Genomic DNA, 19,522 nt, shown 5'->3' with positions numbered 1-19,522 from the left:
GTCTGTGCCTCTTAAAATAAGCATATGTGTTGGTCAAAATTAGGGCCCATTCTGCTAAAAACTTAAGGACAGCCTCAGTGTATGGTGTGGTTTTCCTTTTTCCTCAGTTTCCTCCTTGGGCAATTTTTAAAACTCAGATAATCTGCCTGCTACACTTCTCTAATTAGATATTTAAGGCTATACCACAAAGATCTCTTCTCATTCAATAGCAAATAACCAACAGTGCCCATTAATGGAATAGGCCTTTCTTTTCTGAGCATTAGCAAGTACACTTTCACTTGGTTAAACCAAGAGCTTGTGTATAAGTTTTTAAATTAGAAATACAATATTCGGATTTCATTAATTCTTACTCTTGATGTAAGCTTGAGAATTGTCATGACATGGAAGTAAAAGAAATTAAGGGGAATATGTTAGGATGACAAATGTTTCTAACAAAGTGAGAAATGCCAAGACTTGGGTCATGAGGTGTAATATCTTCAAGACCAGCGTAGGGGAAAGAATTTGGGACCCAGTCGCTATGGGAACTGAATGGTTGGAGAATTAAGAGAGGGCAGAGTGCAGCTGTCTCTGAGTTACAGTTGATGAGGAGCCCCCTATCTCAGTGCTAATTCTAGAATGATCAATAAAAGGGTATGTAGAAAAGACAATGGATAAGAAATTGCAACCATATTCCAGGTGATGGTCAAATATGTTAACAGTCAATTAGATGAGGAGTCGATAGGTAACATGCCTTATTTACCTGCCTGGACCCTTGCTAGTGGACCAAATTACAAGTATTAAATTCTAGAAGAAGACTAGCTCAAACCAGACAGGGTATTAGTGTTTCAGCTAAACAGTCTAGAAAGACTCCAGGCTTAGAGGAGGGAATTAGAATGTTCATCAGGACTATTGTTAAGAATTAAGGAAAGAGAACCTCTCTAGAATCTCCAGAATATTGGATGGCTTAATATTGGGATGGGGAGTAGGGTAAATAGGAGTGCTTCAAATTACCAAGCTACCATGGGTATGGGGAAATTTTTACAATCGGTTATAATTGTTGAGACTGTGAATCAGTATCATGTCTATGACGGGAAATTTGGCAATATCTGTCAAAATGTAAAATGTGCAGTTCCAATTCTATGAATTCATCCTATGAAGGAATCAAACAAGTGAGAAAAACCTACATGGCTATTTAATGAAATGAATGTAAAAGAGAAATCAGTAGGGACTTTATTAAATAGATTATAGTGCATCTATGGGACTTCCGTGGTAGTCCAGTGGTTAAAAATCCGCCTTATGGGGGGAAGGGATAGTCAGGGAGTTTGGGATTGACATGTACACACTGCTATATTTAAAATGGATAACCAACAAGGACCTACTGTATAGCAGAGGGAACTCTGCTCAATGTTATGTGGCGGCCTGGATGGGATGGGGAGTTTGTAGGAGAATGGATACATGCATATGTATGTCTGAGTCCCTTTGCTGTGCACCTGAAACTATCACAACATTGTTAATCAGCTGTACTCCAATATAAAATAAAAAGTTAAAAAGAAAAAGAATCTGCCTTCCAATGCAGGAGACATGGGTTTGATCCCTGGTTGGGGAACTAAGATCCCACATGCCATGGGGAAGCTAAGCCCCAGCGCTGCAACTACTGAGCACACGGGCCACAGCTACAGAGCCCACGTGCTCTAGAGCTCGACTGCCACAATTAGAGAGAAGCCCGTGCGCTGCAGCAGAGGATCCCACATGCCGCAGTGAAGATGCTGCATGCCGCCCTCAGACTCGACACAGCCAAAAAATAATAAATAAATAAATAAATATTTTAAAAATTACAATGCATCTATACAGAGGTATCGTTTATGGATAACTCTCCAATTATTAAAAAGCATTAAAAATTTGACTATAAAATACCCAAGGTATTCACTGAAGAAATAAGAAAGTTTTAGTAGAATATATATGGAATAATTGTCTATCTACATATATAATTACTGTCTACATATATAATTACTTTTATATAGTGGAAACTGTCATTTTCTCTTTATACCTTTTTATATTGCTTTACAATTTTATGATAAGCACTTCACCAGCAGACCAAGAAGATGACTTATCTATTACCCTTTACTGCCCTGCTCTGAGAGGGTGCATTTGTGCACATCTAGTCATATATATTTTTGGTAACTCACATCATGGTTGCCTCTTGGGGAGAACGTAATGAGAGCTAGTAGAAAAGGGTTCTACTTCTAATAATATAGGAGTATCTTATATTGATCTAACCCTCCCTCATGTAACAATTATGAACTCTGGGTAGTATGTAAAAAGCAACAACTCAAAGACTTTGGAAAGTGACCAAATGAAGCAGAAACTGGCAGGGAACTTGAAAGAAGGGAACTGTACTGGGTAAGATTCTCACTTATATAGGTTTTTGCCTGTGGACACTCCCCAGTTTGCATGGTGGGTGATGGCTAGCACTCAAGCAAAAGTCTGCAGTCTTACTAGCTTGGGGAGTCAGAGAGTGGAGTTCAGGGCTATAAGAGGGGCTGGAAAATGAGGGAATAAATCTCAGAAAGAAGGGAGCAGACTTCCCTGGTGGCACAGTGGTTAAGAATCCGCCTGCCAGTGCAGGAGACAAGGGTTCGATCCCTGGTCTGGGAAGATACCACATGCTGCAGAGCAACTAAGCCTGTGTGCCACAACTACTGAGCCTGCACTCCAGAGCCCGTGAGCCACAACTACTGAGCCCATGCGCCACAACTACTGAAGCCCGCATGCCCTAGAGCCTGTGAACCGCAACTACTGAGCCCACGTGCTGCAACTACTGAAGCCGCATGCCTAGAGCCCATGCTCTGCAACAGGAGAAGCCACCGCAATGATAAGCCTGTGCACTGCAATGAAGAGTAGCCCCCACTCGCTGCAACTAGAGAAAGCCCGCGTGCAGCAACGAAGACCCAATGCAGCCAAAAAGAAAAAAAAAAAAGAATAAAGAGATTTGCAATTATTAAAAAAAAAAAAAAAAAAAGGAAGGGAGCAACAGAAGGGGAAGCCCTAAAATCTGCTTTAATCCTTGACATGCCTGGGGGAAGACTCCATGGAGCCTGGAAAGGCAATGGTTGAAAGCTGAAAGAATTGAGCTGAGATTCAGCTTCTGTCCACCACAGGGAAGACAGAGTTTGGAGTATGAATCTAGCTGAGTTAATTGCTCAACAGAACAAAATTCTTCAAAGGGAGATTGACAGAATCCAGAATCTCAATAATGTCCAGTATACAATAATAAATGACTACATGTGTAATAAAGGAAAATGTGACTCATTGTCCAGAGAATGGCAGTCAATAGAAATGACCCCAAGATGACTCAGATGTTGGAATTATCAGACAAGGACTTTAAAGCAAACTTGGTAGTAGTAAATAAACTTGGTAGTAATAAAAGACAAGGACTTTAAAGCAAACTTGGTAACAAATGGAGAATGTGAGCAGAGAAATGGAAAGTATAAAAAGAACCAAATATAAAATCTAGAACTTAAAAGTACAGTATCTGAAATGAAATATTTATTGGACTTGCTCAACAGCAGATTGGAGATGGCTAAAGAAAGGGTCAGTGAAGTTGAAAATAGAGCAGTAGGAATTATCTACTCTGAAGAACAGAAAAGATTGAAAAACAAAAACAGAGCCTCAGTGACTATGGAACAATATTAAAATATGTGTAATTGGAGTCCTAGAAGGAGAGAAGAGAGAATAAGATACATGGCAGATTATATTTTCCAAAGATGGCTACAACGATATCTGTCACCTTACATGTTTTTCTCTTGGCCCTAGTGGCTTTCTTGTAACCAACTGAATGGGGGTGGAAGTGACATCCAAGCTACACGAAGCAACTACACGTAGGTGTGCAGTCAACAGTCCCAGCTGAGCCCAGCCTTTGAGACATTCCAGCTCAGGGCCCATCCATGTGAATGAAGAGGGCTCCAGGTGATCCCAGCTCCCAGCCATTCATCTCTTCCCAGGTGAGGCCCCAGATATCATGAATCAGGGAAAAACAATCCTAGTTATCCCTTGAATGGATTTCTAATGCACAGAATGTGTGAGCTTAATAAAATGCTTACTGTTTTATGGCGCTAGGAGTAATTTGTTATGCTGCAGTAGATAACTAAAACAAGACAAAAAATTTCTGAATAATGGCTGACAACTGAATAATAAAAAAACAAGTAACCAATTTAAAAATGGGCAGAGTATCTGAATAGACATGGCCACAAATACATGAAAAGATATTCAACATCATGAGACCATCAAGGAAATGCAAATCAAAACCACAATGGCTGGACAGGAATAAAGACGCAGATGTAGAGAATGGACTTGAGGACACAGGGAGGGGGAAGGGTAAGCTGGGACAAAGTGAGAGAGTGGCATGGACATATATACACTACCAAATGTAAAATAGATAGCTAGTGGGAAACAGCCACATAGCACAGGGAGATCAGCTCAGTGCTTTGTGACCACCTAGAGGGGTGGGATAGGGAGGGTGGGAAGGAGACCCAAGAGGGAGGAGATATGGGGATATATGTATATGTATAGCTGATTCACTTTGTTATAAAGCAGAAACTAACACACCATTGTAAAGCAATTATACTCCAATAAAGATGTTAAAAAAAAACAACAAAAACCACAATGGCTACTAGGATGGCTATAATGAAAAAGACAGATAATAACAAGTGATGGTGAGGATGTGGAGAAATTAGAACTCTCAAATACTGCTGGTAGGATTGCAAAATGGTACAACCACTTTGGAAAATAGGCAGTTCCTCAAAAAGTAAAACAGTTACCGTTTGACCCAGCAATTCTACTCCTAAGTGTATGTCTAACAGAAATAAAATTGGTAAGTCCACAAAAAAACTTGTATTTGCTTTTTTTTGGCTGCACTGGGTCTTAGTTGCGGCATGCGGGATCTTTAGTTGCAGCATGTGAACTTTTAGTTGAGGCATGTGGGATCTAGTTCCCTGACCAGGGATCAAACCCAGGCCCCCTGCATTGGGAATGCGCAGTCTTAACCACTGGACCACCAGGTAAGTCCTGTACTTGCATTTTCATAGTAGCATTATTCATAATATTCTCTAAGTGGAAATAACCCAAATGTCTCTCAACTGATGAATGGATAAACAAAATGTGACATATTCATGCAATGGAATATTCTTGACTATAAAAAATAATGAAGTGCCGATTCATGTTACAACATAGATGAACTTTGAAAACAGTATGCTAAGTGAAAGAAGCTAGTCACAAGAGACCATATATTGTATGGTTCCATTTATATTAAATGTCCAGAATAGGCAAATCTATAGAGACAAAAAATAGAATGACAGTTGTCTAGCTTTGGGAGGGATGGGGAGATTGGGGGTGATAGCTGCAGGGTATGGCTTTTTTTTCCTTGAGGGAGGTAGTGAAAATTGATTAAGCTTATGGTTGTACAACTATGTGAATATACTAAAAAAATTGTACATTTTAAATGGATGTATATATGGTATGTTAATGATATTTCAAAAGAGCTGTAACAGAGAGAGAGAGTGGGAGAAATAATGTCTAAAAATGTTCAAGCTTGGTGAAAAACAGATTTATTGAATCCAAGAAGCTCAGTGAACCCTAAGCAGGATAGATCCAAAAAAAACCACCCCAGGCACATCACAGTTACATTGCTGAAAACTAAAGATAAAGAGAAAAACTTGAAAGCAACCAGAGAAAAATGCCTCATCACAGAAAGGAGAACATCGGTATAAATTAATGGCTGACTTCTCATCAGTAACAAAAGAGGCAAGAAGACAATGGGATGATATCTTTAAAATGCTTAAAGGAAGAAACTCAGCCTGGAATTCCATATCCAGCTAAAATGTCCTTTAAAAATGGAAGGTGAAAAAAAGACTATGTTTATTTATTTACTTATTTATGCATGCATGCATGCATGCTGCATTGGGTCTTAGTTGCCGTACATGGGATCTTCCGTTGTGGCACACGGGCTTCTCTCTAGTTGAAGTGTGCGGGCTCCAGAGTGCATGGGCTCTGTAGTTTGCAGCACACGGGCTCTCTCGTTGAGGTGGGCGAGCTCAGTAGTTGTGGCACGGGGGCGTAGTTGCCCTGTGGCACGTGGGATCTTAGTTCCCTGACTAGGGATCGAACCCGTGTCCCCTGCATTGGAAGGCGGATTCTTTAGCCCTGGACCACCAGGGAAGTCCCTGGACTAAGTGATTATTTAAGATCCCTTCTAGCTCTGAAATTCTGTGACTCTGCAAATCTAAGAATTCTCACTTCCCATCATTGTGGTACATATAAAGATGTCTGAGAGCCTTTCTCTGTTGTCTCTTTGGCAGATTGCAGTTCTCTGGCAGAAATGAAACCTGATCAAAATCTGTTTTTCCATCTTGATTTCATCTTAGCTTCTATGCTCTGTAACAGTAACAGATGGCCAGAGAATGTTTTCCCACATTCTTGAAGTGGAATAAATAGGAGGCTTCCATTAGCCTTTTCAGCCACCCTTGGACTCAGTGATGTCATCCTCTATTAGGAGCGCAAATGCTGAATGAAATTTTTACCAGGGGTTGTTGGATGGTTTCCGATTAGATCTCAGATCAGTGGTTTCTTTGGTTGAGTAGACCTCCACAAACCTCTCCCACAACTGGCCCCATGGGTCACCTTTTCACCTATTCTTTGTTATTATAAAATGAGGACAAAATCAGTTGAGGAATTCTTACTGCATTTTTGAGAAGCTGGTAAGGTAATAGCCATTTTTTGTTGACTCCTAACAGTAAATTGATAAATTAAAAAGCAAATCTATGTTATATCATTATTACTGTTACGGGAGAACAGCCCGTGGTGGTCCAGCATAACCTGCCTGTACTGTCAGCAGTCCTTAGAGCATAAGTAAAGAACTCTTGGTGGTTTCGTGTGTTCAGTTTTTGATGATTACTTACTAACTTACTTGCATATTTGATCGTAGAGCTGATGGCACAGTAACCTGTGTGGTCTCTTGTTAGTGTCTTGGTAGAGACTGGGCATTACTGCTGGTATGGTGGTGACTTAGCCCTGGGCATACTTAAGAAAGATTTTATTAATCTGATTTGTTTGGCAAAGTGCAGAGACGTTTTTGATGGAGTTACACTATAACTTTACCACCCCCAAACAGATTTATTCTTCTTATACAGGTTAAGCAGTCCATGGTAGGTTGTAAAAGGGAAAAGCTGTCCTCTAACCATTTCTGAGATAGCTTATAAATTCATTCTGTGCCAGATGTGTTTTAGAGGAACATATTACTGAGTGAAAATGTTACTAGAAGTAAGACAGTCCGGTGAGCAGAGCTGGGTTCATGCTTTTCCTCTGCCTCTTCCTGCCCTGTCACCTTGGGCAAATGACTTCACATCTGAGCCTCATATTCTTCCTCTTTATTTTTTTTAACATCTTTATTGGAGTATAATTGCTTTACAATGTTATGTTAGTTTCTGCTGTATAACAAAGTGAATCAGCCATATGTATACATATATCCCCATATCCCCTCCCTCTCCCACACCTCTAGGTGGTCACAAAGCACTGAGCTGATCACCCTGTGCTATGCAGCTACTTCCCACTAGCTATCTGTTTTACATTTGGTAGTGTATATATGTCAATGCTACCGTCTCACTTGTCCCACTTTACCCTTCCCCCTCCCCGTGTCCTCAAGTCCATCCTCTATGTCTGTGTCTTTATTCCTGTCCTGCCCCTAGGTTCATTAGAACCATTGCTCTTCCTCTTTAAAATGGGGATAATGATGCATACCTCATATGGGGTATTGTGAAGACTAATTGAGATAATGTGTTTAAGTTCCTTTTCAGTGCCTGGTACAAAGTAAAATGTTGTCATACTTTTTTATTTTTTTAAGGCTTGAAAAAATGAAAAATGACATTCATTTTATATGGAGCTGTAAATAGAGTTAGATTTTGCATAGAATACAGTATAGAAGTTAGATGTATGGTACCTATTTAATACAGTCACTCTGAGAATGTCAGTGCTAATAAGCAGTGTAACTTATTCATTTTATTTGAAGTATGTTCTTTTTTCAGAGAGAAACATACTTGAAAAAGTTCCTATCACTTTTTTTTCTTGAAAATAGCTTTTTATCAGAAGGAAAAGTAGCTTGTCTTAGTGATTCTTAGCTGAGGTGGGGAGGTGGGGTCTTATCAGAATCTGTGCAGAGGAGAGGGGAGACACACAGTCCTCAAAACCAATTTTATGTCTTCAAAAATTATTATCTTTAAGACTAATTCTTCTGACGGATGCCCCACCCCCATTTCTGAGCTGAGGCGGCTTCCCTGAATACTTAAGAGTAAAGGAAGGGTTGCTGGGAGGAAATAACTGTAATATCTTATTTTAGATACAAAAGGGGCTTGAAAAACAAAGCCTGCTGGTACCTAGTGATTACAAATAACGTTGAGTTCTGTCTTCTGCTTTCCTTTCCTTCCTTCAGGACTGTGTTTCCTCCAGTTTACTCAGGGATGTGCACTGTATCTTCCTTTACTTTCAGTTGTTGTTGTTGTTGTTTTACATAGTGGAAGTGTTTAAAGTGTTCTTTTTTCCCTTTCACACCAGTCCTGTTTCCTAGTAGGTGGCCCTTCTTTACAGGAAAAGAGGAATTCTCTTTCCCTCTGTGGCAAGTTAGTTTTCAGAGAATAGGAGCCATTATAGAAAACTTGTTTTTTTGGTTCCGAGAATAAAATTGATTCATACTCAGTAAATGTTGATTAATTTTTTTTTTTATGAATTAAAATCAGTAAAAGTATGTGTAAGGGTCTGGGATTTTATTTTATCCTATTTAGAAGCTAACAGCCTGCTGCAGTTCGTGGCAGTTGTTGGCAGAGCACGAGGCTCCTGGGTCAGAGACAAAGGACTTTATTACTCATGGCCCAGCAAGCAGCATAAACACAGGTTTGCACTAGTTCCCCTTGCCCCCACAGGTCCCACGGGCGTGGTATGAACAGGCCCCGACGGATGCCTGTACGTGTGTTGTAGGAGTGGAACACTGAGCTTGGGGAATCCATTGCTTTTATAGTACGTGGTACACAAGCCTGCTCTTTGCCCTGGAGGGGGACATTACTTCATCCCTCAAAACTCTTTGCAAACAGAATCCTGAGAAGTGGCTTGGGTAAGGAGCGGTCAGGGTCATGTGTTTTGTGTTTTTCTTACCCACCAAGACATGTAGGAGTGTGAGAAACCCGTGGAGGAGGAGCTCTCTCAACAGGAAGTTTATACAGTAGGTCATTGATAGAAATCTTAGGTAGATTTATTGTGAAATATTTGCCATAATGAAAGGTATAGAGAGTGATATAATGAATAGCCATACAGTCACCTCCCAACTTGCGAAATAAGCATTGTCCATACAGGTGACACTTGCTGTGGTCTCCTCCTCTTGTCCCACGGGTAAGCATTTCCCTGAATTTGTTGTTATCATGCCAGTGCATTTCTGTGTATCTGTTAATATCATACAGTACTGTGTGTTTATAAACTTTAAAAAATTTTTTTACTATCATTTAAAAAATTGTTACAGAGCCCTTTTACATAGTATTGGGTTGGCCAAACAGTTCATTCGGGTTTTCCATAACACCTTACTGAAAAACCCGAATGAGCTTTTTGGCCGACCCAATACCATGTTAGTCACTGTAGGGGAAAATTGTAAAGATAAAACTCTTGCCCGTCATGATGTTATGGTCCAAGGAAAACCACAAACACTGAAAACGTAGCTTAGTAAAAGGAAAGGATATGTGTGAAAAAAAGAGTTGGTATACAACATATAACTCTAAAGTCAGCTATTAGCATCTAATATATGTAAGGGCTAAGTATAGTTACGGATGGAAGGAGAAATGGAATTCATTATTGGGGTAGAAAATAGTGGCTATGTGAGGCAACAACAGTGAGAACTTATATGGGTGAGATTCATCTAGACAACTTGTCATACAGGAGAGGGGGTTACGCTGTGAGGCAATGGCCTTAAGTTGATCCAGCCAAAAAGATGAGAGAAGGGAGCTGGGAGTAGTCAGTCAACAGGGCAGTTAGCTACGAGGTATGTAGGCCCAGCATTCTGTCTGGGAACCATTTTATTAGGAGGGATGGCTAAGACTAAGCCCCTGATCAAAGGGCTCAACATCTAATTGTGCAGCAGTAGTTACACATGGGAAAATTAGAGAACACCCTAAGACCCTCTCTGATTATGACCTAAATGTGTGTTACAGATTCCAGGGATGTAGAAGGTACGAGTTTAATGTGAGTTCAAGCAGTTAGGGAAAGAAAGCCTCAGTGAGAAGTCTGGAGTTGGGCCTTGAATGGCAAATTGTGATAAGGGTGCTCCAGGAAAAGGAGTGGGTGGCAAGAGCACATGAGCAAAGACTGGAGACAGTGACTGTGGAACAGGGAGAGGATGGGCCTGTGTGAATTGTTTATGTCCAGGCCCCTTGACCTGTAGAATTTCCCATGGCCTGGATTTTGCTGATTGCACACTTACGGTGCAGTTCAGCAGTTTTCCTCTGTATTTCCTGCAAATTAGCATCTGGACCCAGTAGCGTGATGAGATTCAGGTTCAGTCCCTTTGGCAAGTCTGGAAGTGGTTGTGTGTTCTTTTGTCACATCAGTAAAGGTAGGTGTAAGGGTCTGGGGTTTCACTTTACCCTACGTAACAAGCCAATAATTAATCTGCTACTGTTTTATATTCTAACCTCATAGAGCTCCCTCTTCTGCTGTTTCAGGTAGTGTTTAAAAGTATAATGGCTTGCTTTCTGAGATGTCCTGGTCTGTTACCCCCCAACACCCCCGCCCCACTTTTATTTGGACCATCTCTTTTCTTCATTTCTGTCATGCTCAGTTTGGATTCCTCTCCCAGCAGTACCGTGTCCTAGGAAGGAGCCTTGGTTAGTTCCAAGAGTTTATAGGGTTAGATTGCTTCAGCTCCTTTGGGACCCTTGCCCCAAATCCCTCCAGTTTCAGTTGCTATTCTCAAATTGACCCACATTGCTTTTCGCTGAGTACTTGGTTATCTTGGAGTTCTTCTGTTCTCTGATCTGTCTGATGCCCTATTGTTTTCCTCTGTGTTGATTTGCACAGCTGCTTATAGCACTCATGTCCTGTGGCTGTTAATGTTTTTTCCCTGCCTGCTTGTGTATGAGGGTTTATGAGGATGCTTTATCTTCTAGTTTTGTTTTAAATGTTATCCATGGGTTTTTTAGTTGCTATCTAGTTCTGGTTTTATATGGAGATTCAGATATATCAAAAGGCTCTATTGCCACTGCTATAGCCATTTCTCCAGAATTCCCATCGTAGGTTCTTGAGTAGAAAGATGACACAGTCGTGACAGAATGAAATGTCTCACCTAACATCTTTTTAAAAAAAAATTAATTAATTAGTTTTTGGCTGCGTTGGGCCTTCGTTGCTCTGCACAGGGTTTCTCTAGTTGAGGCGGGTGGGGGCTGCTCTTCGTTGCGGTGTGCGGGCTTCTCTTGTTGCGGAGCACAGGCTCTAGGCGCACAGGCTTCAGTAGTTGTGGCTCGTGGGCTCTAGAGCGCAGGCTCAATAGTTGTGGCGCACAGGCTTAGTTGCTCCGTGCCATGTGGGATCTTCGGGGACCAGGGCTTGAACCCGTGTCCCCTGCATTGGCAGGTGGATTCTTAACCACTGCGCCACCAGGGAAGTCCTCACCTAACATCTTACATGGCATAGAGACAGTGTGGCCATTAGTCCCCATTTGTTCTTTAACTTTCTCTTTTCTCTAAATTGAGAAGTGTTATTCGCTATAATGCCCATTTGCAGATTTCTGTGGAAATAATAGCTTCTTATCATCACTCTTTTCAGGTTCACTAAGAATCTTTCCCCGGACAAAATCAATTTGAGCACCCTGAAAGGGGAGGGTCAGCTGACCAACCTGGAGCTGGATGAAGAGGTTCTACAGAATGTGCTGGAGCTTCCCACCTGGTTAGCCATCACTCGGGTCTACTGCAACAGGGCCTCAATCCGGGTGAGAATGGGGGTCAGAGTGCTGCTGCTCTCTTTGGCCAGCAGGCCTGCCTTCTTGAGGGGTGACTCCCACAGCCCTGAGTCTTTGCTTTCCTCTTTCAGATCCAGTGGACAAAGTTGAAGACACACCCAATTTGCTTGGTAATGACCTTTCTTGATTGCAAGTAATCAAATGGGGATGGCCGGGGTAAGGTTTTAGAAGATCTGAGAGAAGATGGGGAGGAGCCCTGATGGGCTGTCCCTTTTGGGAGTGTGGGTTCTTCTGTCTGGCTTGCGAGCTTCTCTGTGAGACAGAGTGACTATTGTCTGGGCTTTTTCTGGAACTGCTGTGCAACATAGCAGTTAGCACTGAGACACAAGACCCTGGAGTCCTGAGTTGGTTTTGTTTTGTTTTGGTTTTCATTTTTTTTTTAAAACAAGTTTTGCTGCCCAGGTTCTACCTTTACATTTCCTTTGGATTCCTGACAGAGGAAAAGTTAGAAGTTTAGTTCATGTTGACTGTTGGGTGATTATCAACTGAAAGCCCTCCAGGAACTGATTGATACATATCTTTACCCCAAAGACTGGAATCCCCAGGAATAGTAATATCTCAGTAACTTGGATTTATGTTTTCTTTTTCTGCTACGAGCTAATCCCATGCTTGTCATGGAGTTCTGCTGCTAATGGAAATGGAAGGGGGAAGATGAGGGCTCTCTTTGTATTTCAGTTTGTTCATTCATTCATTTGACAGACATTTATTATCTGCCTACTGTGGGCACAGCCCTCGACTAGGTATTGGAGCACAGAGATGGATAAGACACAGTCTGTGCTGTGTGGGATTTTGTGCAGATGCTTAGCTCTCTGTGGCTTTTATTTCAGTGTCTGGATAAGGTAGAGGTGGAGATGAAGACATGTGAGGAGCCTCGGCCCCCAAATGGACAGTCTCCTATTGCCCTCGCTTCAGGACAGAGGTTAGTTGCTTTGGGTCCTATTATTTCCAACATATTAACTGGTCCGGATCACCTTTTAGTTAAAAAATAAAAACTTCATTATGGAAAATTTCAAACATGCACTAAAATAGAGAGAATAGTGTACTGAACCCCCATGCACCCAAGATCTAACTTTCACAATTATCAACATTTTACCATTCTTTTTCTACTTTTCTTCTGCCACTTTGTGTGTGTGTATGCGTTTGCACACTCTGTAGTTCTTATTTATTTATTTATTTATTTTTGGCTGTGTTGGGTCTTCGTTGCTGCACGTGGGCTTTCTCTAGTTGCCGCGAGCAGGGGCTACTCTTCGTTGCGGTGCGCGGGCTTCTTATTGTGGTGGCTTCTCTTGTTGCAGAGCATGGGCTCTAGGTGCGAAGGCTTCAGTAGGTGTGGCACGTGGGCTCTGGAGCGCAGGCTCAGTAGTTGTGGCACACGGGCTTAGTTGCTCCGCGGCATGTGGGATCTTCCCGGACCAGGGCTTGAACCTGTGTTCCCTGCGTTGGCAGAAGGATTCTCAACGACTGCGCCACTAGGGAAGCCCCACTCTGTAGTTCTTGAAAGCAAATCCCAGGTGCCATATGATTCCACCTGTAAATACTTCTGTATTGTGTGTCTTTAACAGACAAGGATTGAGAAGAAAGAAAAAACCCCACAGTACTATTATCACAATTAATAGAATTAATAGGGATTCCTTAATATCATCTAATACTTATTGCATATTCAATTGTCCTGAATTGTCTCTGAAATACTTTTTTTACAATTCAGTGTGGCTTCACAGAACTCCACACCTTATATTTGGGGATATGCTTTTTAAAGCTCTTTAACTCTGAACAGTCCCCCACCCCCACACTTTTCTATATATCATTTGTTCTTTGTAGAAACTGGAGTATTTCTTCTAAAGAATTTCTCACATTTTATATTTTGGCTGATTGTGTCCTCGAGGTGTCATTTAAAATGTTTCTTGTTTAATCTGGTAGTTAGATTTAAAGGCTGGATTTGATTCATTCGTTTGTTTGTTTTCTTGGTAAAAATACTTCATGAATGGTACCGTGTGTTTCCTACTGTAACGTAACGGGAGGCACATAATATTCCTTTGGTTAGGATTAATCAGTGGATTCAGATGATGTTGGCCTGACTTGTCCGTTATGATAAGTTCCTCATCTATCTCTTACCTCATGGTTTAAGGACCATTGATGATAGTTGTCTATAGATCTATTATATCATTGTAGGATAGAAAATAGAGATTTTATAATTCTTTTTTCCTATTGCATTTATTAGTTGTGATTTTCTATAAAGAACTTTCTTTCACCAACTATTTGAAATACAGTTTGTACAGGAATGTCAGCATAAATGCTGGATTCTTTTTTTTTTTTTTTTTTTTAGCTACGTCGGCTCTTAGTTGTGGCACACGGGGTGTTTGTTGAGGTGTGCAGGATCTTTCATTGCGGTGCGGGCTCTGCGTTGCAGCACATGGGCTTCTCTCTAGTTGTGGTGTGCAGGTTTGCTCTCTCTAGTTGTGGCGCGTGTGGGCTCTGTAGTTTGCAGTGTGCGGGCTCAGTAGTTGTAGCATGCGGGCTTAGTTGCCCCGCGGCATGTGGGATCTTAGTTCCCCGACCAGGGATCGAACCCGCGTCCCCTGCATTGGAAGGAGGATTCTTTACCACTGGACCACCAGGGAAGTCCCTGTATTTTTTATTCATATGCTGAATCTTGGTTCCTAACTACAATAATATAATAAATGATTTACTTTTTCAGTAGTTTCAAAAAATAACAAAACCAGTATTATAACTATCAATAAGACTACTGAATGCAGTAGCTTTCTTTGTGTGTATGTGTGTTTTAACCTTATGCTATATCCCATTAGGGATGTATCGTCAAAATACTGTGTTTTAAAATTACTTGAAATCATTCTTCTTATGGTTGGATACCAATTTGACATACAGAGGCATTCATTTGTTTCTTTTTTTTTTTTTAAGACAGTATAAGAGCAGTTTTAGGTTTAAACAGTAGTATTAAGAGCAAGATACAGAGGTTTCCCATATACCTCCTGCCCTCACACATGCATAGCCTCCCTCATTATTGCCATCCCCCACTGGAGTGGTATATTTGTTACAATAGATAAACCTACATTGACACATCAGAATCACACAAAGTCCATAGTTTACATTAAGGTTCACTCTTGGTGGTACATTCTATAGGTTGGGACAAATGTATAATGACATATATTCACCATTATAGTATCATACAGTGTATTTTCACTGCCCTAAAAATCCTCTGTGCTCCACCTAGTCAAGCCTCTCCCTGCCCCAACCCCTGGCAACCACTGGTCCTTTCACTGTCTCCATAGTTTTTCCTTTTCCAGGATGATTCCTTCTTTTTAGATTGCCTTCTTTCACTTAGTAATATGCATTTAAGGTTCCTCCGTGTCTTTTTAGGACTCTATATCTCATTTCCTTGTAGTGCTGAATAGTATTTCATTGTCTGGATATACCACAGTTTATTTATCCATTCACCTATTAGGGCATGTTGGTTGCTTCTAAATTTTGACAATTATGAATAAAGCTGCTATAAATGTCCATGTACAGGTTTTTGTATGGACATTAAGTTTTCAACTCCTTTGAGTAAATACAAAGGAGCTTGATTGCTGGATCTGTGGTGAGAGTATGTTCAGTTTTGGAAGAAACCACCAAACTGTCTTCCAAAGTGGCTGTACCATTTTGCATTCCTACCAGCAGTGAATGAGAGTTCCTGCTGCTCCACATCCTTGTCAGCATTTGGTGTTGTCAGTGCTCTGCATTTTGACCATTCTGATAGGTGCATAGTGGAATCTCGTTGTTCTAATTTGCATTTCCCTGATGACATATGATGTAGAGCTTATAAGACACATGCTTATTTGCTATCTGTATATCATTTTTTGTAAGGTGTCTGTGAAGGTCTTTGGCCCATTTTTTAATTGGGTTGTTTGTTTTCTTATTGTTGAGTTTTAAGAGTTCTTTGTATATTTTGGGTAACAGTCTTTTATCAGATGTGTCTTTTGCAGATATATTCTCCCAGTCTGTGGATGGTCTTCTCATTCTCTTGACATTGTCTTTCACAGAGCAGATTTTTAACTTTAATGAAGTCCAGTTTATCCATAATTTCTTTCATGAATAGTGCCTTTGGTGTTGTATCTAAAATGTAATCGCTATACCCAGGGTCGTCTAGGTTTTTTCTTATGTTATCTTCTAGGAGTTTTATATCAGTTTGTTTTAAAATTTTAAATTGTTTTTAATTTATTTTTTAACCTATGTAAAATTACGTAGTTCCAAAGTTAAAACTATAACACAAGGTATGTTATATGTATGTATGTTTGTATTGTCCCCACTCTGTTTCTTACACAAAATGTAGCATACCATAAACACTTTCCACATTGCTTTTTTCTTTTAAAAGTATATCCTGGAGAGCACTTCATAGAAGTATGTAGAGAGATGTTTCTTATTCCTTTTTGCACCTGCAAAATACTCAGTATATTTTATAGAGGCGTCATTGTTCATATAGCCAGTTCTTTGTTGATAGATATTTGAATTATTTCTAGGTTTTTTGCTGTTACAAATAGTGCAGTAATAAATGACCTTGTTCGTAAGTTACTTAGTATTTTTCCAGCATATTTTAAAAAACAGCTTTATTGAGGTAGAATTCATCCATTTAAAGTATACAATTCAATAGTTTTTAGTATATACACCAGGTTGTGCAACCATCACCACAATAAATTTTAGAACATTTTTATCACCCAAAAAGAAACTCCATACCTCTTAGAAGTCACTCTTCATTCTCCCCTGCCTTAGCCTTAGGCAACCATAAATCTACTTTCTGTATCTATTCTGATCATTTCATATAAATGGAATCATATATTATGTGGTCTGTTGTGACTGGTGTCTTTCACTTAGCATAGCGTTTTCAAGGTTCAGCTATGTGGTAGCATGTATCAGTACTTTATTCCTTTTATGGCTGAATAATATTCTATTGTGTGGATATGCCACATTTTATTTATCCATTCATCAGTTGATGGACATTTGGTTTGTTTCCACTGTTTTTGCTAGCATATTTTGGGATAGATTCCTAGAAGTGGGGCTGCAGGGTCTAACAGCAAAAGCATGTATAATTTTGATAGACATTGCTAAATTACCCTCCGTAAGGATTTTGTAATTTCATGTTACCACCAGCAATGTTGTAAGAGTTCTTGTTTTCCAAGAGCCTTGCCAATAGACAATATTTTCAAACTTTAGGCTTTTTTTTTTTTTTAATTTATTTATTTTTGGCTGTGTTGGGTCTTCGTTGCTGCGTGCGGGCTTTCTCTAGTTGCGAGTGGGGGCTGCTCTTCGTTGTGGTGCGCAGGCTTCTTATTGCAGTGGCTTCTCTTGTTGCGGAGCACGGGCTCTAGGCGCGCGGGCTTCAGTAGTTGTGGCACGTGGGCTCAGTAGTTGTGGCTCGCGGGTTCTAGAGCGCAGGCTCGGTAGCTGTGGCACACGGTCTTAGTTGCTCCGTGGCATGTGGGATCTTCCTGGACCAGGGCTCGAACCCGTGTCCCCTGCATTGGCAGGCGGATACTTAACCACTGCACCACCAGGGAAGTCCAAACTTTAGGATTTTTGTCTAAAGATAACACATGGTATTTCTGTGTAATTTTTTGGTAAGTTATATTGAAGCGCACAAATCCTAAGTGGATAGATTAGTGATTCTTTACAAGAAGAAACAGACCATTTCCAGAATCCCAGAAGCCTCCTGCACCCTTCCTAGTCATACCCACCCTCAAGGATAACTTTATCCTGATTTTTAACACCACACGTTAGTTTTCCCTATTTTTAAATTTATATAAATGTAATCACAAATTATGTCATCATTTGTGTCTACATACTTTAGTTCAACATGATGCTTGTGAAAGTCATCCATGTGGTTACATGTAGTTATCATTCATTCATCCTTATTACTGTATGTTATTCCATTATATGCCACAATTATCCATTCTGTTGTAGATGGACATTTGATTTGTTTGCAGTTTCTGGCTATTAAGCATACTGATGCTACATTGAACTGTTCTCTGTCATGACTGTGGTGGTTGATACATGACTCTATGCATTTGTTGAAACCCTGGACGTGTACACAACAAAGAATGATCTTTTCTATACGTAAATTAAAAATATGTAAGAAAAAAGAATAGTGATGCTATGAACGTTCTTATACATACCTCTTGGTGAACATATGTACACATTTCTGATTTGTATATATCTAGCAGTAGAGTTGCAGGGTCATAGGCTGTGCATATGTTCTGCTTTAGTTCATACTGCTGGACAGTTTTCCAAAGTGCTTGTACCACTTTTCCCCCGGCAGTGTTGCTAGCACTTAGTATTGTCTCTCTTTTTATTTTAGCCATCTAATAGGTGTGTAGTTGTATCACATTATGATTTTAGTTTGCATTTTTTTGATGATTTGTTTATTAGAATTTCAAATATCCTCTTTCACAAAGCATTGATGTATTCTGCCCATTTATCTTTTGGGTTATTTTTGGGGTTGTCTTTTTCTTATTAATTTGTAGAAGTTCTTTATACTGGAAACAAGTCCTTGGTTATATACATGTATTACGAATATCTTCTCCTACTATGTGGGTTCCCTATCACTCCTAATGTTCTTTTTTTGTTGACCAGAAATGATTAATTTAACATAGTCCTATATATCTATTTTTCCCTTTATGGTTAGCACTTTTTGTGTCTTGTTTAAGGAATCTTTTCCTATCTTAAGGCATGAAGATATTCTCCTATGTTTTTTTCTAACTTTATTCTTTTAGTTTTATTGTTTGACTTTTCACATTTAGATCTACAATCAATCTTGAAACTTGTTTTTTTGTTTGTTTAATGTAAGATAAGGGTCAATATTATTTTTTCTCTTTGTAGATAGCCTCAAACTGACCATGCACCATTATTGAAAAGACAGTCTTTTTCCCTACTACACTGTCACTTTTGTCATAAATCAAGTGACTCTCAGTGTAGTTTTTATATATGAGTGAGGTTGAACATCATTTTATGTTTAATATCTATTTGCATTTATTTTTCTGTGAACTGTCCCTACTTTGTCCCGTTTTTATTGGGCTCTTGGTCTTTTTCTTCCGAGCTTTTTGAAACTCTTTATACATTAGAGATATTAGCCCTTTGTGATATAAATTGCAAAGATTTTTTTTTTCCAGTTTGTAATTCCCAGACTTTTGTATCTCTTGTAATGAGAACTGTTTCACCTACATGTCAAGAATGTCTGTGTTTTCCATGTCCAGAAGGACTTTAAGGATGGCCTTTGTTCCTCTCCTTGCTGTTTCTGCCTCTCACTATAAAGCACAGCTATGCTCTTTGGGATAGATTTGACAGGGCAGAGGTGGGACTGTTCTTGACTAGATTTCACAGTATTAGACCTCATGCTAACCTGGCTGTACTTCTTTCCTCTTTTCACTACTTTTGCAGAGTATGTTCTGTCTTTGAAGATGTTATAGAAACCTAGTGTTTCCTTTCTGTTGTTATATCTCTCCTCACAGACAATAT

General features: G+C 40.0%; 1 protein-coding gene across 1 annotated transcript in view; it reads left to right on the top strand.

Moving 5' to 3' along the window:
* BLTP3A (bridge-like lipid transfer protein family member 3A) overlaps positions 1-19,522 on the top strand; it is a 55,229-nt gene that overhangs the window by 11,100 nt on the left and 24,607 nt on the right. The window contains exons 2-4 of the mRNA XM_061195135.1: positions 11,827-11,989; positions 12,091-12,129; positions 12,847-12,938. Coding sequence (XP_061051118.1) covers positions 11,827-11,989; positions 12,091-12,129; positions 12,847-12,938 — 294 coding nt within the window. The remainder of the gene's footprint in view (positions 1-11,826; positions 11,990-12,090; positions 12,130-12,846; positions 12,939-19,522) is intronic.

The sequence above is a fragment of the Eubalaena glacialis genome, chromosome 7 (genome assembly GCF_028564815.1).
Source record: "Eubalaena glacialis isolate mEubGla1 chromosome 7, mEubGla1.1.hap2.+ XY, whole genome shotgun sequence".
In the NCBI taxonomy this organism is placed as follows: Eukaryota; Metazoa; Chordata; class Mammalia; order Artiodactyla; family Balaenidae; genus Eubalaena; species Eubalaena glacialis.
The sequence above is the reverse complement of the archived record's forward strand: the minus strand, read 5'-3'. Positions and strand labels throughout refer to the sequence as shown.